Source organism: Xenopus tropicalis, chromosome 4, assembly GCF_000004195.4.
Source record: "Xenopus tropicalis strain Nigerian chromosome 4, UCB_Xtro_10.0, whole genome shotgun sequence".
Classification (NCBI taxonomy): Eukaryota; Metazoa; Chordata; class Amphibia; order Anura; family Pipidae; genus Xenopus; species Xenopus tropicalis.
Window position 1 is genome coordinate 134,536,361 of NC_030680.2, and position 23,984 is coordinate 134,560,344.

Below are 23,984 nucleotides of genomic sequence, written 5' to 3' on the forward strand. Positions count from 1 at the left end.
ATCATTTAACCATTAAATAAACCCAATAGGGCTGTTCTGCCCCAATAAGGGGTAATTATATCTTAGTTGGGATCAAGTACAGGTACTGTTTTATTATCACAGAGAAAAAGGAAATCTTTTTTAAAAATTAGAATTATTTGCTTATAATGGAGTCTATGGGAGATGGACTTTCCGTAATTCGGAACTATCTGGATAACGGGTTTCCGGATAAGTGATCCCATATCTATAAAACAAATGACACAAAAATGATTATATTTGGTCGTGTATTTATTGATGTTTTTGGTCACATTCATATAAAAATAGAATTGAAAGGGTTCCCAAACTTCCAAGCACCACTGTATGCAGAATAACACTGCACGAGCCCAAATGAACTCCTTTTTAGTTTAATTCTTTTTCATTTTTTTCTTTCCTTCTCGGGAAAGAAAAAGAGAATTGGCTATAATAAGAACGATAAAATGTAATAACTGGTCAATTTACTTACATTTTAAAATTACAACATTCGTCGTGAATAAAGAACCGCTTCCTTTCCCAGGCAATCCTAAGGCTGCGGAATAGTAATGGGCGCGCACCGCACTCCTTGCATTCAAATCAGCAGCCAGGAGTTCTGCCCGGTTCTAGCACATACACCATTATTATTATTATTATTATAAAGGAAATGGGTCCAGGATTACACACTGGATTCTCTTCGAAGACAACGATTACACTTTGGATTTCCAATACACTGGCACTTATGGGCAATGCCACACAGGGCGATTCAGGGTGTTTTGTTGCCTGAGCATTTAGTAGCTCCATGGGGAGGGGCACAATACACTGGGAAATGAGCCTAATACATTTCTATTGCTATTTCCATAGACAATACTGAGAATAAAGGGAAAGACAGAGAGAGACAATTATCACTCAATGATCAGCATTGTCTATTTTTGTAGTCGTGACAAGTAGCTGCTACTAGTAGCTCCGTGTGTCTTCACCCTAAGGGCTCTGGCAAACGGGGAGATTAGTCGCCCGCGAACAGGGAGATTTGTCGCGAGTTGCCATCAGTTGCCATCCCACCGGCGACAATGTGAGTCGCCGGTGGGATGGCACACGCAAATGCCTCGCGAGGCAACTTCGGCGATTTGCCGAAATCGCCTGCGCAGCATGTGCCATCCCACTGGCGACTTACATTGTCGCCGGTGGGATGGCAATTCGGGGAGATTAGTCGCCCGCGAACAGGGAGATTTGTCGCGGGCGACTAATCTCCCCGTGTGCCAGAGCCCTAAAACAACTGCCCTGTGGGGCAACAGTTTCATTGTTATTGTTACATTTTAGTCAGACCCTCTGCAATCCATGAAGACCAACTGCAAATTGTTTCCTGGTTGTGTAAATGAGCCAAGCCTATAAGCAGGGCATTGAGAAGAGTTACTTTGCCAGTGTCACCAAACAATCATATTTCTACCTGATTGGCTCAAGTAGGGATAATCAGATGATTTGCTAAAACCAATCAGATTATAATGGGGGCTGTCAGGTAGGGGATTACATAAATCAGTTTGGGGTGTGGCTATTTACAGTATGTTTCCATTCTAAATGAAGATGGTTGTGAATCATGTAAATAAACACAGATTAAAAGGCCAATATAATCTATGTTTGTTCTAGATTGTGCTTAGTACAAGGAGAACATGAGTTACCTACCAGCTTTTTAGCATCAACCTGTACAGGTTATAAGGCAAAGTGGTTTCTTCTGCACCTTAAACTGGCCCCTTGTCACACCTTCCTAGGAGTTATGAAATACCAAGCAAGCAGAAAATACATTCACCTGTCGATCTTTTCATTACATAAATACAAAGGAAAATTAAAAATGACATTTCGGCGGCCTTTAAAATACTAATGAAACTACAGAGCTTAATTACAGTAATTTCACTAACCTACTGCAGTTAAAAGGTGGAAAGTAAGCATACTGTTGCTATGGACTACAGGCAATGGGCATACCGTGGCCAAACTGCAAAGTTGCCATCTTCTTGGTACCTTGGCCTGTATTCTTGGATATTGTTCTAGTGTCTTCAACTTGCTATTGAGCTTGTATATGAGCTCACATTGTGCTGACTAATCCCATGTTGCCTCTACCCTGCCCTGACTGCCATGCCTCACACTGCTGCCAGCCCTGACCACTGCCTATGCCTGCCCATACCTGTCTGATACCAGTTCTGACCACACTTGAGTATAGAGTTGTTTAGCTGTTCAGCAATAACTATTATATGAAAACAAGAACAGAGAGTCAACAGAGCAGGACCAATTCTCACTGGAGAATGCTGTGTTATTGTTGAACATATCTTATATTGGGTTTTATCATTTGATAATATTATGAATACTGGGAGCTTGTCCAACAAAATTTGGGGGGAGGAAAACTGCAAAGGAAGGTATTACATTACATTACATTAACATTTATTTATAAAGTGCCAACATATTCCGCAGCGCTGTACAATAAGTGGGTTTCATACACTGGACATACAGAGTAACATATAAAGCAACCAATAACCGATACAAGAGGTGAAGAGGGCCCTGCCCAAAAGAGCTTACAAGGTATAGGCCCTTTATGGCTTCTCTGGACCCTGTGTGGGCCCATTTCTAAAAGAGCCCCAACCCTTGTTACAGTGCAACTCCCAGCACCTCGTGCATATGGTTGGTGATGCAGCAGGAAGTTGGATACTGAGCAGCCCTGAAATAGAATGTTATTGATGTCATCTTGCCTTATTATACAGCAGGGCCATGTCAATAGGTTCTTGCACCCAAGATAAGTACCTTACTTGCTTCAGCTCCCCCTTTCTTTTAAAAAAAATTCTCTCTCCACCCCCGAGTTGTGCCCTAGGCAACTGCCACCTGAGCCTAACCCTAATGCCGGCCCTGCCATACAGACAGTTGCCAGTCCCTTACCCTTGCAGCATCCCTACTATACACACATTCCTACAGCTGCACCATTGGCTCTGGTGGCCCCAATAACTAGGTATTCTCAGTGGTCTCTCCTTTTTAAACCACCACCACCCCCCATTAATACAGCTCTGCTGGGAGGTTTCTAAGAACTAAGAATATGCCTGACATTATTAAACTGCTGACAGGACTTTAAAATCCAAGGAGCGCAGGCATCACCCAGGGATATTGATGGCGCCCTCCTCTTCCACGTCTCTGTGCATCACTTGCCTCATTTTTATTGTGCGGAGTGAAGATTTGTGAGTCACGCCTGCAGATTCCACTTGTGCTTAACTAACATGACATGTGTTATATCTCACACCGCCCCCTGGTGTTTTGTACAAAGATTAATTGCGCCGCTGCTTGTTGCACAGAGAGACAGAGGGAGAAGGTGAGGAGAAATACAGGTAATTGGGTTCAATGTTAATAACAGGAGATCAGCTGAGCCGGGCCAGGCAGCCCTACACCCAGCCCAGTATTATGGAACAACTCCCAGCAAGCACTAGCTAACACAGCCACCAGGGACTGCCAGCAGTTATAGTTCCACCACAGCTGTGTCACCAATAAGTGCCCACTGCCAGAATGCTCGGGACCTGGGGTTTTCCAGATAAGGGGTCTTTCTGTAATTTAGAAATCCTAAAGCATCATTTAAACGTTAAATAAACCCAATAGGATTGATTTGCCACCAATAAGGATTAATTATATCTTAGTACAAGGTACTGTTTTATTATTAGAGAAAAAGGAAATCATTTTTAAAATCTGAATTATTTGGTTATAATGGAGTCTATGGGAGAGGGCCTTCCTGTTAGTGGGGACTTTCTGGATAACGGGAAATATCCACCCCATAAGCAAATGTGATGCCAAGCAGTGTTGGGCTGGGGCACCTGGGGCAGGCCAATCCACCAGTAATGTCAGGGCTAGCTGCTGTAATGCAGTGACAATGACATGCACCGTACTGGAAAGATATAGAACCATGTAGTGTGTGTGTGAAGCAAAGTAGCATATTGGGGTTCACAGATGGAATCTTTTAATTCGGGTCACTTACAATAAGTGTCCCAATCCCCCTACCCCCTTATGCCCCCAGCTCCTAGGGAAATCCGCTGCGGAGGCTATAGTAATTTTTCTTTTAATAAAAAAAAAAAAAGAGAATATGCCCCCAATGATATATATGGCCCTAGTTACGCCACTGGGCACTGCTTTGCATGTAAAGGTTTCACTAAAGGCTTGTGGCCGCATGTAATGCATGGGCAGATGAATGAGGCTGATTTCAGGGAGTTGAGGTGGCAGTGTGTGTAGGAGACAGACCAACTGCCAAAGGTCCACCCACCAGGATATTCAAAGAAGCCAGACCAACACTGAAAGCAAGTTACCAATATATATATATATATATATATATATATATATATATATATATATATATATATATATATATATATATACAGTGGTGTGAAAAACTATTTGCCCCATTCCTGATTTCTTATTCTTTTGCATGTTTGTCACACTTAAATGTTTCTGCTCATCAAAAACCGTTAAGTATTAGTCAAAGATAACATAATTGAACACAAAATGCAGTTTTTAAATGAAGGTTTACGTTATTAAGGGAGAAAAAAAACTCCAAATCTACATGGCCCTGTGTGAAAAAGTGATTGCCCCCCTTGTTAAAAAATAACTTAACTGCGGTTTATCAATTTCAATTTTCAATTTCAATATCAATTTCTGTAGTCACCCCCAGGCCTGATTACTGCCACACCTGTTTCAATCAAGAAATCACTTAAATAGGAGCTACCTGACACAGAGAAGTAGACCAAAAGCACCTCAAAAGCTACACATCATGCCAAGATCCAAAGAAATTCAGGAACAAATGAGAACAAAAGTAATTGAGATCTATCAGTCTGGTAAAGGTTATAAAGCCATTTCTAAAGCTTTGGGACTCCAGCGAACCACAGTGAGAGCCATTATCCACAAATGGCAAAAACATGGAACAGTGGTGAACCTTCCCAGGAGTGGCCGGCCGACCAAAATTACCCCAAGAGTGCAGAGACAACTCATCCGAGAGGCCACAAAAGACCCCAGGACAACATCTAAAGAACTGCAGGCCTCACTTGCCTCAATTAAGGTCAGTGTTCACGACTCCACCATAAGAAAGAGACTGGGCAAAAACGGCCTGCATGGCAGATTTCCAAGGCGCAAACCACTTTTAAGCAAAAAGAACATTATGGCTCGTCTCAATTTTGCTAAAAAACATCTCAATGATTGCCAAGACTTTTGGGAAAATACCTTGTGGACCGACGAGACAAAAGTTGAACTTTTTGGAAGGTGCGTGTCCCGTTACATCTGGCGTAAAAGTAACACAGCATTTCAGAAAAACAACATCATACCAACAGTAAAATATGGTGGTGGTAGTGTGATGGTCTGGGGTTGTTTTGCTGCTTCAGGACCTGGAAGGCTTGCTGTGATAGATGGAACCATGAATTCTACTGTCTACCAAAAAATCCTGAAGGAGAATGTCCGGCCATCTGTTCGTCAACTCAAGCTGAAGCGATCTTGGGTGCTGCAGCAGGACAATGACCCAAAACAAACCAGCAAATCCACCTCTGAATGGCTGAAGAAAAACAAAATGAAGACTTTGGAGTGGCCTAGTCAAAGTCCTGACCTGAATCCTATTGAGATGTTGTGGCATGACCTTAAAACGGCGGTTCATGCTAGAAAACCCTCAAATAAAGCTGAATTACAACAATTCTGCAAAGATGAGTGGGCCAAAATTCCTCCAGAGCGCTGTAAAAGACTCGTTGCAAGTTATCGCAAACGCTTGATTGCAGTTATTGCTGCTAAGGGTGGCCCAACCAGTTATTAGGTTCAGGGGGCAATTACTTACAGAGCCATGTAGGTTTGGATTTTTTTTCTCCATAAATAATAAAAACCCTCATTTAAAAACTGCATTTTGTGTTTACTTGTGTTATCTTTGACTAATAGTTAAATGTGTTTGATGAGCAGAAACATTTTGTGTGACAAACATGCAAAAGAATAAGAAATCAGGAAGGGGGCAAATAGTTTTTCACACCACTGTATATATATTCAATTTTAAGTGGTTTATTATTAAGTTATTTTTTTAAAATGTAGCTGCTATTGAAAGCAGTATTTGTTCTGGTTCTGACTCTTGAAGCAATGAAGCATAAGTCAGTTGTCCTCTATGTCTGTCAACCTGATGGCTTCAGCTATAATGTTTCAGAATATAAACAGCCAGAAATATACTGCTTTGAATAGTGGTAAAAATGTGTTAATCAGGGTTGGAACTAGGGGTAGGCAGAAAAGGCACGTGCCTAGGGCACAAAGGTGAGGGGGCGCTAAGCACATACCTCTTCCCCTGCCTACCCACAATCTGTGCCCTTGTCCCCCCACTGCCCAATCTCGTAGCTTAGGGTGCCTGGCCAGCTTGGCCCTCAACTGTTTTTAATGATAAATGTATATTGGAGATCTGTTAAGTCTAAAATCATTGTTATGTTGCGTATCCTGGTGAAAGTTGTAGTTCACGAGGGCTGACACTCCTCCTCCCTATACACAGTCTATGCTAAAAAGCATCTGTCTTTAAAAATTAATTTTTGTACCACTATTGCAGGGGCTAATTAAGCAAAGCTATAATTACAATAAATGTGATTGCAAATTGTGCAATTAATTGATCTGTTGCTAAACCGGGCGAGAAATGGCCTTTTTTTGCCATTAAATCATTAAACGTTGGAATGTTCCACAAATAATTAGTGAATAATTGTGCAGGTATTTGGCTGTGACTCACCGATGATTGTACCGCTCTGGTATTAACCCCTTCAGCCCCCGTGCTAAAGAGGGAGGTAATGTCACCCTGCTGATCAGCGGCAGCGAGTACGGAAGGCGAGAGCAGCAAGACTCTGGCGGATATTGCCTGTGCATGTTACAAGCCATTTGTCTTGGGTAATCCCATTGTGGGTTTGGGAGGAGAGTAATAAAGATATATGGGTCAGGTGAAGATATACTGCAGAGAGCACCACAATAACATTACGAGACACAAAGTGAATGTCACTAATTGATGTTGGCAAGGCCCAGGCAGCCGGAATGAGATCACTGGCACAGACGAGAATATCCTGCGCATGGATAAAGGGCAGATTTACTCGCTGATAACCTGTTCCCTGCCGGAGGCCCCCACAAAGCCCAAGCAAGGGCAAGTGCAACCTGTAACTGCCCCATTGGAAAGCACAGGCACAGAGGTATAAGGCACTAACTGCAAGGGAACCTTCATACTACTCTAGTGCCCTATAAGGTGGGGAACCCCACATGTTACATCCAACTGTCCATCGCTCTAAATCTATACTAACTGGGTAAGTGTTCCAAAGAGCAGACCCGCACCCATGTAAATAGGTTTAGGGGTCCCTAATAAGATCAGCAGGTTGTGTTCAGCTCACTCCCAATTCCCCTTGTGCCTGGCAGCTCCATCACATAGAGCCGTGCTCTGCTTGTGGCAGCCCAGATAGTGCATCTCCCGCTATCTCACACAGCACATGGAGCACAAACATTTGTCTTACTCGCCCGGCTTGGAGATGCCATTAATATCCTGTCAGCCAATGCGGGGTTTTTCATTCCACAGAACTTCCTGTGAGTTCACTTTCCGGGAGTATTTAATAAAACTATGTATTTCAGGGGTGTCCAGCCTGAAACCTTCCAGTTCTTTTGCTACCAACAGTGATTGGTACGTGGGTTAGCATCGAGCACAGTCACAGGAAAAACATATAGTAAATAATGTACCCCTGTTGTAAAATATAAGGATATTATAAGTCACCATGGAGTTCCAAGACTATATAAAAGTACAAGGCAGAAGGCCAAGTAATAATATTAATAGTTTACCACATGGGGTACATTATTTATTATATTATTATTGGTGAGTCATGTGACAGAAATTACACTGATTATAACTGATGCCATCACTAAGTAGAATTTATAAGGATATTTTTTACAGTCTGTGCATGATATTTATAAATTAGTGTATACCCTAGTGCAGGTCTTACCCAAACTGTAACTTTCCAGGAAGGGCCAACTGGAATGTTTTTAAACCACAACTTCAAGCTTTACACTGGGGTGCTGGGAGTTGTCATTTTATAATATGTGGAGGGTCTCTGGTAGCCCACTGCTGCACATCATGTATTGAAACTCCTTTCCAGAAGGAATTGTAGCCTCCTAGGTAACAGCTAAGCTAGTCACTGACAATAAGTCTAAGCTGAAATGCATCTCCATGTCACAAAGGAGATAATTAGGCAATATCTGTAAATAGTACTATTTATCATATGTTCAGTTAGCCAGGCCTACAGGAGGAAGGAAAGCCATAGCCAAAAGCCTGGTGCCTTCTATTAACCAAGGGAAGGGCGCCCCCAGCTGGGCACTGGCCATGGGTGGCACTCCTGTTTCCATGTCATTAAACTCCTCTAGCACCCGAGGGGAGGCAACAGCAGAGCTAATTAGTTGCTGCACTGGGGGATGAGGCTGATTATTTACAGGGTGTGTGGGTGGAATATGTTCCATGCTGACATGGGTTCAAACAACTCTCTGCTATACAGTGTAAGCCCCACAGGCAATGGAGATCTCAATGTCTCTCTTTTTCCTTCTCTTGCTTTAAGGGACCAACCTTTCCACTGACTGACTAGTATAGAGCTCACAGAGCTCCTGAATCCATTCAGCACCATGGAGAGCGCACAGTTAGGTTGTGGCTCAGACAGTGCAGAGGTCGGCTACCAGCGGCTGCAGGGATCAGTGGGGCTCCTGTGTCACATGAAGAATACATACTGTTTGGGCACAGTGGGAAATCATAGGGCCAGTGAATGTGAATTGGTCCGACTTGTTATTGCCAGATCAGTAGAACTTCCCCTATAAGAATCTAATTAGCCTTGGAGTGCCCCAACAAGCTACCTGCATTTTTGGGCTTCACCCCATGTCACCCCAACCTTATAGCTACATGAAACCTTGATCCTATACACCTCTGTACCATATCACTAGGAACAGATAAAATTACCCGTTATCTCACACTAACTGGCTTTAATGCTGGGTCCCCAATATGCTTGCTTGGGGGACTCTTCCTTACAGGGGTTGGTCACCTTTAAATCATCTTTTTGTATGATGCAGAGTGTGATTTTCTGAGAAAATTTGCAATTAGGTATCTGGTTGCTAGGGTCCTAATTACCCTAGCAACCAGGCAGGTGTTTGAATAAAAGACTAGAATATGAATAGGAGAGGCATGAATAGAACGATAAGTTATAAAAAGTAACAATGACAATAAATTTGTAGCCCCACAGAGCAATAGTTATTGGCTGCTGGGGTCAGTGACCCCCATTTAAAAGCTGGAAGAAAAAGGCAAATAATGAAAAATCTGGAAAAAAATAAAAAATGAAGACCAATTGAAAAGTTGTCAAGTTTGACCTGTTTCAAGCTGGGACCCTATGTGCTGAGTCGGGCGCCGTCTGATTTAGGGTATCCCTGCCCTTATCATGGAGCACTAGCACAGCACCTGAACTGGGAACTGGCAATTATATTGCAATATTACCCACTGTAACCTGCAGCACTAAATACACTCCCATTTAGAGTGTAAGCTCTACAGAGCAGGGACCTTTGTCCTCTTGTCTCTTTGTCACTTAGCTCTGTGGAATCTTTAATGCAACTATACTTTTAATTTATTTTTAATCATTACTATACTCTGTGTTTATCTATTATTGTAATGGCCCCTACTTGTTCATTAACTCATTGCTCTGCTGTACAGCACTGCATATGTAAATAGCGCTATATAAATAAAAATATACAGACATTTGTACTATTGAGTCAGGCACTAAATCAGCTTAGGTGACCTTTGCTGTTTGAGCTGCTACAAAACTACAACTCCCAGAAATCCCCCTTATTCTGCTGACGGTGGGAACCATATTGTGCTGCACTACTATTTCCTGGGCCAGGCCTGATTCTGCTACTAGACAAAGGTATAGAGCAAACCCAGTAAAATATAATATTGCTTATATGTGCCGAGAGCCCAGTGGACATAGAGGCTCCCAGAATGTAGTAGAGATGTTCTTTGTAAATGAATGTTACAAGAGTCATGATTAAAAGACACGCAGTGACCTTCTCGGTAAACAAGAAGCAGAGAGGGAGAAAAAGCGAGCGAATTCCCACCAGGGCTGGCAGGCAGCGCCGGCTCTAACGCAAGCTGACAATTTTCTCATCTCATTTTGTCTGCCTTTCTATAGGGAGCCTTACTGGCAGCTGGGCTCAGGCAAGACTTTAATCAGGAATACGGCTTCTCTGGACATGCTAATGGGAATGAGAGAATCTCTGCCTCACACATCAGCCTCAATAAGAAGAGCTGACTTTTAGTGCCTGCTGGCAATCTGTAACCCCTTATTCGCCAGGACGCAAGAGCTTGCACCCACCTGTATTACACAAGGTGACAAGGAGTAATGTATAGGGAACAATATACCCCTAATTCATATAGAAGTGCTTTTATACACATCATATAATCAAGTTTCAGTGAGCCACGTTACATTCATAAGGCATTTTTATAACTGATGACATCATTAGGCACTGTTTATAAGTATTTACTGATTATTCAAAGCTCAAGTTCATTATAAATAGTATAACAGCTGTATACTGTACATATATAGGACCCGAATTGGCTTCCCGATCACTCTTGCCTATAACTCCCAGCATCCCTGACTGTTATATATTGATAGACCATGTAACTCAAGCAAGGACAACTTGCTGCCCTGCAACATTTCCACCTATATCAGCCTTTGGTAGGACGGGGGGCCCACAGGTTTTAATGCCTAAAGGAAGAGTGACAGTTCTCTGATCCCAGTTTCAGGGCTATATGTTTGTGTGGCCAGATAGACAAACGGAGACGATAGATAGATAGATAGATAGATAGATAGATAGATAGGCAGGCAGGCAGGCAGGCAGGCAGGCAGATAAATAGATATATACAGTTATATATAGATGATAGATAAATAGATAGGTAGATAGATGATAGATAGACAGACAGATATAATGATAGATAGGCAGGCAGACAGATAAATAGACATATACAGCTATATATATATAGATGATAGATAGATAGAGGTCCTCATTCCTCGCCTCTCTTTGTGCCCCCACACCATCTTCCCCATTTTATACATCCCCCCTTGCCAGTCACGTCACCATGCATGCCGCCCCAGTCTGTATGATTGCTGGCATCACTTAAAGCACATAAAACAATGATAGAGGCCTGTTCTTTCCCGACTCCCATTGGCTGCCGACCAATTACTGAGAAGGCAATATTCTATTTTGGAAGCCGGTGATATCATAGCAAGCAGATTTAGCTCTGAGCAGAACTGACACACAGTGCCAATGAGCTGATGCCAATGAGCTGATGGATGCTATAAACAGGCCAGGGACGGCCAGAGTAGTCACCACTGGCTAATGCCCCGTGCCCGGCAGACTTTCCAAGAGCGGCATTTCCTATGATTTGCAGCCGGTTCAATTTCATGCAGACGCCCACTAGATATACAGCTGTCTTCTATAAAGACGTTAGGTGCAGCTCTCATTGATTTTACCAGTAGATAACAAGCTGTTAAATGGCATTGAACAAGCTGCTGATGCACTACACTTTGGCCCATTTCCCCAGTATACATAGTAACATAGCATGTTAGACTGAACAAATGTATATGTCCATCAATTTCTCCATTTCCAGGTATGTGTCACCTGTGTCTGCAGGGCATATATCTCCCCAACCAATAACAAGCCTGCTGGATTTTACATCATGTGGCCCTAGGGCAGTGGTTGCCATTTTTTTTTGGTTAGAAAGTCTAATCTTTGGCCAAAGCCCCCCTTGGAGCTTCAACGTTTGTTCAGGGGCCTGTTAACTCATAAATGAATACAGATATAGGAAAATATTGGTTTAACAGTCATAGTTTCAAGAATATCTATGGCAGCAGAATATCTTTTCATTCCTTGCCTACTGGCACTGCTCCAAGCCCTGGCAGTCTCACAGTGCCCTCTGGTGTAATAACATAGCCAACAGACCTAATGGGTACTGCAAAGGGCCCAAGAGTAGAAAAGACCCCAGTGGTGATCGCGTTGAATGTGTAAATATGGGTGGGGGTGATGGACATTCTGGGTGTGATCAGAGTGTATAAGGGCACAAAACCATCGACAATTTGTCATATGTTAAATTTCCATATTTGGATTCAGATTCCCTTTAAAAGAGAACTAAAGGTTCCCATTACACCCACATAAGATTATCTACATGTAATGAGTTTAGTTAAACCAGTCCATAGTAGCTCTCTTGATTTTACTGAGTATGCCTGACCTGTTCTGCTGAACAGACTCTCTGGTGACAGAGCCCTGGAATTTATGACCTTTGCAGAGTAGACTCCGCTTCTGGAGTCCATAGAAGGAAAATAGTTATTATATTCACTCAATTTCCCATGGAAAAGAATCAGAGAATCGATCCTGCATGCCTGTGAATCAAAGGCAACCCTTCCAGCTGAATTACACCTCTCCGAGGACGCTCGGAAGTGACAGTTGCCTGTGCCGAGAGATTACCTTTTGTGCCGCGCTCACACACTTTCGATACTCCTTGGCCAGATTGCTGCAGTTCAGCCGCTCCTGTTTATTTTCAGAGTAACATTTCAGGATATCAGCTTGCAGATTCATACATACTGGGTCGTAGCTTCTCTGCCTAAAAATGGGTAGCACAAAAAAAATCTTGTTAGTTAAAAAAAACTTTATTTTTTGTTAATAATATTTCTGTTTCATTTTTATACATTTTTGATTTTCTTATGACTTTAGAATAAATCCTCTGATATACAGATAAAAGGTACAAACAGGAGCTGCACACATTAAATAGTATGTAGGTGTTTAACCCACTTATTCAGCCAGTGCAACCCCAATGTTTCTGGGAGTATTCCCCAGTGTCAGACTGGTACACCAGGCCATTGGGAGAGATCCTGCCGGCGCCGCCATCCTGGTCCATGTGTGCAAAGCAGGTGGGGGGGGGGGGATGCAGAAGTGGGGCAGGAGGCATCTGTTTCAGGGGAAGGGGGAACAAGGGGTTGTTGGCGGGGGTGGTTGCAGGAGTGATTGATAGAAGAGGGACGCTGGAGGTCATGTCCTTCAATGGACCCAAGGGTCTTCAGTCAGACACTTGAGTATCTACCTCCCATTGTCACATGGAGCCCCTCAAAACATTAAGGTGGTAATGGCTGAATAAATGGGTTAAGCAGCCACTGCCAGGCATCGAGGGAAAGGCACCACCCAAGTGTTACCTTGATTGTCTGATCCTGTTCTACTGATATAAGGATCTATTGCAGATGGAGTGTCTGGGCTTCTGTTCTTGTGTAGAACATTGGGACTCAGGATGCCTCTAATCCCGTGCTTCTTAATCTTGGCTCCCCATATTTTCCTGGACTACATCTACCAGCATGAACTAACCCTAGATATATGGGGAAGAATGCTGGGAGGTTTAGTCCACCAACTTTTGGGGAATCAGAGTGGATGCTCCCTAATTGTCTTCACAATAGCACAGAGAAGGTCAAAATACCCCCTGTGCTAAAGGCACAAATGCAAACCAGGGAAACTAGGCAATAGAGGCAACTAGTAGGGTGTAACCAGTAGGGTGCAACTAGTAGGGTGTAACCTGGACCCTAGGTACAAGCCTCTGCTGTCTTCTGTATCTCACGCTGGTATTGTAGAGCTAAGAACACAACATGGAGCAAGAGAGGACAAGCGCTGGGTTTTGTTGGCAAGTGAGTGAGTGGGCAGGCTGGCGGGGGGGTTGAGCAGGTACTTGGGGCATCCATGCCTTGTGCGGCAGTACCTCTTGGCCAGGCTCTGATAAACTGTTTTTTTGATGACAGTGTCCCTTTAACAGCTCAACTATGCAATACAAGGCAGGGTTGCAACAACAGCAATTATGGGGGCATAGCAAATTCTTTTATACAAAGGGCCCGGCTGAAATTGTGCCGCGCACCCCATTTAGAGATGATAACATTAAAAAGCGGCTGCCTGAAATTTTTACAAGGTCTCTTTTCCGCCTATTCATTTTACTCCTAGTAATGATTGTCATCTGCAAATTCCCACGCTAAATAAATCATTGTGCCGCTGCGGCTTTCTGCTGAGGTACAGAAATAATTCACATTGCTCTTTTCCCTTATCAACTCCGCGCCGGAGCAAAGGTGAACTGGCAGCTCAAATCCCCCTGGAATGTTTTTTTTTTTTTTCCTTCCTGCTCAATAAAGGTTATTACACGTGCTGGAGTCTTGAGTTATTAATTGGGTTTTTATGGCTCCAGCAAAAGGAAAAATAAGGCAGCGAGGCAACCTACGTAGCCTCACATTTGCACTTTACTGTGACGGCAAAGGACCCAAGTCAGGACTGTGCGCTAAATGGATATTTGGGGTTCTGATGGAGACAGCCAAGCGCTGATGGCACTTAAGGACTTACTACAGATAATACCATGCAATACATTCTTTAATCAGCAGGGGGAGACTTAAAGGGATTCTGTCATGGGAAACTGTGTTACAAAAGGCATCAGTTAATAGCGCTACTCCACCAGAATCCTGCGTAAAAATCCATTTATGAAAAGAGCAAACAGTTTTTTTTAAGTTTAGTTTTGAAATGTGACATGAGGCTAGCAATGTTGTTAGTTTCCCAGGTGCCCTCAGCCACGTGAATTGTGCTCTGATAAAATTCAGTCTCTCTTTACTGCTGCGCTGCAAGTTGGAGTGATACCCCCCCCTCCCAGCAGCCGATCAGCAGAACAATGGGAAGGGAGCAAGATAGCAGCTCCCAGTAGGTATCAGAATAGCACTCAATAGTAAGAAATCAAAGTCTGGCTTGGGACTCCTCCAGTTACATGGGAGTAGGAGAAACAATAGGTTAGCTGAAAGCAGTTCTAATGTGTAGCGCTGGCTCCTTCTGAAAGCTCAGACTCAGGCACAATGCACTGAGATGGCGCCTACACACCAATATTACAGCTACAAATACATTTGTTGGTTCAAGAACAACATTTGAAATGGTAGAGGGAATTATTTGTAATATACACAGTGTAATTTAGTAATAAAAACTACACCATAAAAATCACAACAGAATCCCTTTAAAATATACCCATCTTCTTAAAAATAGCAATATTTCCCCTTTAACAAAAAACGAGTAACCAGTGTCCCGGAAGCTGTCGCTCGGTATTTCCGGGTGCTTAGAGGTTCAGTACTAGAACAACTACAGGACAAGTGTTACCTTTGTTTGCCATAGTCCAATGTAAAGAATATTATTTTTCTAGGACACGGAACATAAGGGTATTATTATTCTTTATTTTTATAGCACTGACATATTTAGCATCACCTTACAGAGATTATACAACATTTACATGGGCCCCTGTCCCAGTGTAGCTTATAATCTATGGTCCCTATCTCATTCACATACAGTATGGTCAATTTTATCAGGAGCCAATAAACCTTAATACAGTATGTATTTTGAGAGTGAGAAGGAACTGCAGTACCCAGAGAAAACCTATGCAACCTCAGGGAGGACATAATACCTCCTTGCATATAGTTCCCTGTCTGGAATCAAACCTAGGACCCTAGCACTTAAAGGCTGCAGTGCTTTTATGTAAGATAACTGCCCCACTACATGGCATACATCACCCCAAATGGCAGCAAGCTACTCCGCAATCACACGTGATTCTACATAGAAACTTCTGCCCTGTAAGCCCTGGACTTGCCATAACTGCAGGGGTCAGTTGGTGGTAGTACCAATCAGCTGGGGTTCTATAAAACTTAATTGAAAAGAATCAACAGAATTTCGACTTCAGCTGCTTCGAGACCATCATTAGAGAGTGAGAGGCAACGGAAAAGAAAAATGAGCTTACATGCTGCTATCTCACTACAGAAGGGATCGGAGGCCTGGTTCTGACATTCAATAAGAGAAAATTATTTATTACTGCTCATTTGGCCTCTGTGTTTAACTAGGGATTTCTCCACATTGGTCATTACCAGGCCAATACCCCTGCAGGTGTACATTAATATTTTTCATGTTAACACTGAAGTTGCGCCTCAGTATGCTTGGCCTCCCACTGGGCCTCATTTATTAACTTAGGGAAAAGCCTTTATTATTTGCTGCCAGCCACCAAATGTCTAGACTTCTCTTCATTCAAGGCCTGGCAGAGATATACACACAATGAGAGCTGGCTGCAACCATGTTTATACTACCCCACACTATTCACTACCCCTACCCTACACTACCCTCAAAGTTTCTCAACTTTGGGAAAGGCTGTAGGAACAGCTGAAACGCCAGTCTTGCTATGCTTCAAATAAATCACAATTTTTCTTCATAAGTCCTGTGTGAAGCAGCCTGTTTGTTTTAATATATATATATATGGTGGACCTTTACGGAAAGATCCCTTATTTGGGAAACCCCAAGTCCCTGAGCATTTCCCTATGGGCCAAACTGTAAATTATATGCAGATAAATGGCGTGTTCCTTCATCAGAATATGCAATTTAAAACTTACAGACATGCATACTAATCTGTGTATCTCAAAGTTCCCCAGGTCTCGTTCATGTTATTATCCGGCACTAACAAAACCACCTAGGAGCCACCGATACCCCCTCACTGCCTGCCCCATCATGACCATCTGGAAGTTACTGCCACCACACTAATACCCCCCACCCAAACATCCACAAGATGGGGTTATGCCTTTTATCGTAAATAATAATTGTGCTTTTATTCCACCATCGTGCTGAAAATTCCAATGTTTCGGTCCCACTGGGGGACCTTTACAGAAAGATCCCTTATCTGGAAAGCCCCGAGCATTCTGGATAACAGGTCCCATATCTGCATATATATATATGAGATTGACATTAAAATAAATAAGTCTATTTTTTCATCACTAAGTCCTGTGAGTGCGGCATATATATATCTATATATACAGTATACACACTATGGGGCTGATTTACTAACCCACGAATCCGACCCGAATTGGAAAAGTTCCGACTTGAAAACGAACATTTTGCGACTTTTTCGTATGTTTTGCGATTTTTTCGACGTCTTTACGAATTTTTCGTTACCAATACGATTTTTGCGTAAAAACGCGAGTTTTTCGTAGCCTTTACGAAAGTTGCGTAAAATCTGGCGATTTTTCCGTAGCGTTAAAACTTGCATAAAAAGTTGCGCTTTTTTCGTAGCGTTAAAACTTACGCGAAACTTCGCACCTTTTAAGTTTTAACGCTACGAAAAAGGCGCAACTTTCGCGTAAGTTTTAACGCTACGAAAAATCGCAAGATTTTACGCAACTTTCGTAATGGCTACGAAAAACTCGCGTTTTTACGCAAAAATCGTATTGGTAACGAAAAATTCGTAAAGACGCCGAAAAAAACGCAAAAAATACGAAAAAATCGCAAAATACCGATCTTTACGAAAAAAACGCAATCGGACTCATTTCGACCCGTTCGTGGGTTAGTAAATCAGCCCCTATATGTCCAAAAGGGACAGCACTCAGGCTGGAGCCTCGGTGGGTGCTGAAGTCAAGTAGTACATAATTTGTTGAAGGACCAGCACTCCATCCCTGAATCGAACTTTATTTCACACCACATCCCTAAGAATGCAATGTTTCAGTCCCTCTTGGGACTTTTTCCTAGGATATATATATTTGGTATGTCCAATGAACTGTAAAGGTTGTTTTTTCTTTATAAAACGTATATATATGTAAGGATTATAAACCAACGCGTGCTTACCAGACATGTGCCCTATAGTCACAAACTGTATTTGGAGCATTCAGTATAAAAATGCAGAACTATGGGAATCAAACATGGCCGGTCTGGGAAAAGCGCAACATTATCAACCCCTGCACCTCATTAATAAATTAACCCTATGTAGTGTCGGATAACTACACAAAAGAGCAAGAAAGCAGATACAGTATTTCTACTCTGAATTTGTTTTTGTTTAACTGGTACAGTAAGTAAAATATGCAATTACAAAGGGGAACAGACCATGGCGTTTCAGGCAGAATACTCACTCCATTAATGTAGGTGTTGGTAAATCCTACCCCCACGCTATATAACAAGGTTGGCCAGAAAATGTCCTTATTATATACTGTGGATTCAAGCAGAAGACAGAATGACATTTACACCATCCGCCAGTTTGAAGGACCAAAGACATTAAGGAAGTGCCTGATGAAATGATAATGCTCCATTATATATAATTATAAATATAATGTACCTTGCTCTTTATACACTAATACATACAGCGTGCAATAATAACCCATTAACAGCAGCCTATTAAGCACTCCTAATTAAAAGATACGTTGATATATATAACATTAACCCTGCTCATAAATATATGAGAACCGTTAAAAAAATGTATTTGTGCAAAATTTGGGGTCCAACTTTATAGGCAAAGATCTGTGTCAAAATTCCGTTTCACAAATTTTTCGGGCGAACTGAAACAGGACAGATTCGTTCATCACTACTCATACACACACAAATGGATTTCTAATTTAGCTATAATGTCAGATTGTCACAATATACACTGTGGCTAATAAAGCTGCACATGAATTGTGGCCTCAGGCCCTCGAGTATTTAAGATAAGCTTATCATCAGTGTCCACAAAATGAAAATCAGGGTTAGTGGTTGCTCAAATCAACCTCACCAATTGCCTGCTATACAAAAAACCCTACTTTCAGCCACAGACAATCAAAAGAGGAGCACTGACCCAGGGTATCAGGTAAGGGATTATAATTCCTTCGGGGTACCTAACATTTTGCACCGACTCATTGATTTTACTTTTCCTTTCCCTCAAATTTTGTATTATTAGATATTCATACAGTGTTGGATTGGAACCCCAAATTCAACCTGATTGCGCTACAATAGTTTCATCAAGCCTATGCCCATGTTCAGATGTACCTGGCTCTGTGCTGCAATGGTATTTTCCAGCCTGTTCCAAGGCTGAGATATGTACCTGGCTCTGTGCTGCAATGGTATTTTCCAGTCTGTGCCAAGGCTGAGATATGTACCAGGCTCTGTGCTGCAATGGTATCTTATAGCCTGTGCCCAGGTTGAGATATGTACCCGGCTCTGGGCTGCAATGGTATCTTCCAGCCTGTTCCCAGGCTGAGATATGTACCTGGCTCTGTGCTGCAATGGTATCTTCCAGCCTGTTCCCAGGCTGAGATATGTACCCAGCTCTGTGCTGCTATGGTATCTTCCAGCCTGCGCCAAGGCTGAGCTATATACCTGGCTCTGTGCTGCAATGGTATCTTCCAGGCTGAGATATGTACCTGGCTCTATGCTGTAATGGTATCTTCCAGCCTGTGCCCAGGGTGAGATATGTACCTGGCTCTGGGCTGTAATGGTATCTTCCAGCCTGTGCCCAGGGTGAGATGTGCCCGGCTCTGCGCTGTAATTGTATCTTCCAGTCTGTGCCCAGGGTGAGATATGTAACTGGCTCTGTGCTGTAATTGTATCTTCCAGTCTGTGCCCAGGGTGAGATATGTAACTGGCTCTGTGCTGTAATGGTATCTTCCAGCCTGTGCCCAGGGTGAGATATGTACCTGGCTCTGGGCTGTAATGGTATCTTCCAGTCTGTGCCCAGGGTGAGATATGTAACTGGCTCTGTGCTGTAATGGTATCTTCCAGCCTGTGCCCAGGGTGAGATATGTACCTGGCTCTGGGCTGTAATGGTATCTTCCAGTCTGTGCCCAGGGTGAGATATGTGCCCGGCTCTGGGCTGTAATGGTATCTTCCAGCCTGTGCCCAGGGTGAGATATGTACCTGGCTCTGGGCTGTAATGGTATCTTCCAGCCTGTGCCCAGGGTGAGATATGTACCTGGCTCTGGGCTGTAATAGTATCTTCCAGTCTGTGCCCAGGGTGATGATGTCACCAAGTGGCACCTGCCACAGGGTAAAAGACCTCACCCATTGGGAAGTGACAGTTGGAGAGAAGACTTGAGAAAGAGACACAGCAGAAGAGAAACCTACGCGACGAGAGAATGAAGAGGAGCTGCAGTGATTCGGGCCCTGGGCCCTCCCAAAAGAAGAGAAGAACAGAAAGTGAAGAAAACAAAGAGGAAGAGAAGAAGAAGAGAGAGGAGTCCTGAGGAGCAGCGAGTTCCAGATGAGTGCTGCAGGGGGGAAAAGCTGAAAAGGGAGGAGAGTGTTGACGGTAAAGATGGTTATATACTGTCCAAACAGTGCAGTTGTACAGAAACCCCTAACCCCTAAACAAGCTCACCAATCAATGCCAATTGCTGAATTTTTACTATATAACCCCCCCCCCCCCCCCCCCCCCCAAACCATAAGGGGGAAGTCTCTGCTTAACCGCCTTCCTGGACCCAGAAATATTATTTTGTACATGTTTGAAAGGATTGGAATGGTTACTGGGGCTTATTCGCACAATTGCCATTACTGATAAGTAAGCTATAAGGTTACTAAGCGATATATCAGGCAAAGAGGTCTGATTTTTGGATACCTGACCAATGAAATACTTGCAGTATATGCAGTTGGTCAAGTAGAAATAGATTATTGTTCAGAAACAAATTGCATTATATATATATATATATATATATATATATATATATATATATATATATATAAACAAACAGAGTACCACACACATAGGGACTTTATGAAAAAACAAAAAAGTTTAATGAAAAAAATCCGACGTTTCGAGCACCAAACTGTGCTCTTCCTCAGGGACAAACCCCCTGGGGACAAATATATATATATAGCAAGAAAATAAGCTACATACACCAGGACTTGGCAAAAGTGTAATAAATTTATTTAAAGAAAGAGATCCAACGTTTTGAGCACTAACTGTGCTCTTCCCTGAGGAAGAGCACAGTTAGTGCTCGAAACGTTGGATCTCTTTCTTTAAATAAATTTATTACACTTTTGCCAAGTCCTGGTGTGTGCAGCTTATTTTCTTGCTTTATATTTTTTTGCTAGCACCCTGGGCATTTGAATTTCAATAGGGTGTGCTCCGTTCGTTCCTGTATATATATATATATATATATATAGCTGGACACTTTAAAATGGTATGACTTTTGGGTACCTGCCATTAAATAAGCAATCGGGTGGGATTTATGGCTTGCTAAAATATATCTATGCAGTCCTGTGCTTAGAAACAGCATATAAGGGTATACAGTGAAATCAGACACTGAGGGTTGAGTTTTTGATACTTGGCCATTGAAATACTTCTAAAGTCTCCTGAAACCAGCAAAAATGGGAAAAAGTGCAAAGATACATTAACTCCTAGTTTCAACACCAAGAAACCTTCTAAAATAATAGAGATCAGCTTCTATAAGCTAAGAGCACACCCCTAAACCCCTACATACAGCACTTCTTCCCCAGCTTTGCCCTTATAGCCTGCCACAGGGCAGAGGGTAACTACATGATCCCACTGAGCCCTAACTTGCCCTAACTCTAAATGATGTGCAAGATGTAGGGGTACAGGGCAGGAGAAGTACGCCTAAAATAGCAGACTGCACCCTTGTTTTTGCCCCTGATTTCCTGCTCATAAATAAGCCCTATGAATTTCTAAATCCATTGAAATTTTTAAAAACATCAAATTTGCATTGACTGGAGCCCACTTGAAATTTTAGTAGCATATACATCAACTGTATCATTATTCCATGAGATGTAAATAAAATCTCTTTTCCCCTGTAGGAGGAGCCAACGGCGTGAGACCCCAAGCTCAACCTTCAAGGCTTGAACCACTCATTGCCTCCAGCTACAATTTCTATTCTGAGCTGGGACAAGGAGGATACGGCAAAGTGAGTGGTTGGTTTCCAGTGGTTGGTTACCCTTATCTGTAAAAGAAACAAGATTCAAATCTGAGTAATATTTCCATGTTAGTGGGCTTACGCAGTAATATTTATTGACTCTTCCCTTTGTCAGGTAATGCTGGCCAAGTTAAAAGACAGGGAGCCATACGTGGCTCTAAAATACATAAAAAAAACAAAGGAGACCAAGTACAACAGCATTGTCACCGAGGCACAAATCCTGAAGATCTTGAGCGAGTGCCAGTTCCTTTGCCAAGGCTATGCCGCTGTTTAAACCCAGGTACCCAGGCTCCATATCGCCATTAAGTTCGTAATTCTGTTCCCCTGTATCCTCTAGAATGATAGTATCAGTATCATTACAGGACCAAACATAACAACTAAACAGATTACACAGTACAATTCCAAAAGACTTCTTAATGCCACTATACACATTATATAAGGCCTGCTTGCCTTTATATACTGGACGGATTTATATACTGGACCCAGTACTGCATTCTACCTGCAGAGATTAATAACAGAAGGATGACCACCAACTGCCCACAGTATTACTATTATATTATTCTTTCCCTGTTGTATGTGCAGGCATGGGTATTTATTACTGATAAAAATATAGGATTTCATGCCCCATTCTATTTGCCTTTACTTATGTTTGTACCAGTTGGTAATGAATCAAATGGTTCTACCATATGATGTTGTGCCATTTCCTCCTCCTCTTAACACTTTCCATTTGTCTGTGTAACCAGCGGCATGCCTTCTACATCATGGAGTTCCTGAGTGGGGGAAGCCTGGATGACGAGCTGGAGAAACGCGAGCGGCTGGACATTGACAGAGTGCTGTAAGTGGCGCCTGTGGTACTAGTACAATAACACCAAGAATAACTTTATATGTTTTTAAAATGTGCATTATTTGATTAAAATTGAGTCTATGTAAGATGGATAACAGGTTTCTGAATAATGGATTCCAAACCTGTGGTCAGTTATTTCTGACCACATTATTATATTATTATTATTATAGAGTAATCTTTATGGAGTTAACCATGATTTCCCTGTTTAAAAGGTTCCATTCTGCGGAGATTATCTGCAGCCTGCAGTTCCTGCACGGGAAGGGGATCATCCATCGGTCAGTATAGATTTCTTCGCCTCTGTAACACTCTACAGCAGAGGCCACGCACAGGTTGTTCTGCAGCCCTTGTCTTCTTCTATGTAACTCCTTTAATCTCTATATTACAGAGACATTAAACCCCTGAACATCTTATTGGATGGTGAAGGCCATGCTAAAATCTCAGACTTTGGCCTGGCTAAGCAAAACGTCTTTAAAGGCGACACCATCACTGGCTGGGCCGGAACTTGGTGATACATGGCCCCGGAGGTAAGAAATGCAATTATGATATTGGTATATTTGAAGTGGAAAAAAGAAAAAAAATGTGTGCTTTGGACAACAGAACAGAGTCTATAATCCAGCTGATGACTTTCAAAGATACAGACATTCCACTGTAATATAAATAATTATTAACAGGCGTATTTGGATTAATATGGGTACATTTGTTTTCTATGAATATGCCTTACATGCATTACTGCCTGTACTTCATACACTTAATGGCCAGCTAAATACACTGACCTCTGTTGCTAATATCATCCCAACGAACAGACAGAATGTGCCACTTAGCAAATTATTTTTTCCCCTTTCTTAACGACAACACCCATATAACGCAGGAGTAGACTGGTGGTGATTTGGCATCACCGTCTGCGAAATGGCCACTGGCACGTGCCCCTTTGAATATAGCAACAGCATGGAACTTATTAATTCGACCATCAAGACTGAGCCTGAGATACCTCACTGGCTGGATGAAGATTTAAAAAATCTTCTGAAAAGGGTGGGTAGCAACAGTGTTATAGCGGTACTGTAACATTATCAAATATATTTATGCTCCATTTCTGCTCCATTGCGATCATTAAAGTGACTGTCCATTGATACTTTAGCTCCTAAAAAGGAAACCAAAAAGACGTCTTGGTTTGCGAGGGGATATCAGACGCCACCCATTTTACAAGTCCATCAGTTGGGTGGCGCTGGAAGAGGAAGGAGCCCAAACACTTTTCCAGCCGAGAGCAGTAAGTACGTGATTGGGGAATACCAATTGAAATTTTGAAAAAGGAGTTTTGAAAAAGAAGTGAACCTATACCACCACTAGGATCATTGCAATCTGCAAAAGATTACTCAGTAAAGGAAAAAGTATGGTGC

At 42.4% G+C, this 23,984-nt stretch overlaps 1 protein-coding gene across 1 annotated transcript in view; it reads right to left on the reverse strand.

Moving 5' to 3' along the window:
- chchd6 (coiled-coil-helix-coiled-coil-helix domain containing 6) overlaps positions 1–23,984 on the reverse strand; it is a 209,723-nt gene that overhangs the window by 44,625 nt on the left and 141,114 nt on the right. The window contains exon 8 of the mRNA XM_031901175.1: positions 12,520–12,655. Coding sequence (XP_031757035.1) covers positions 12,520–12,655 — 136 coding nt within the window. The remainder of the gene's footprint in view (positions 1–12,519; positions 12,656–23,984) is intronic.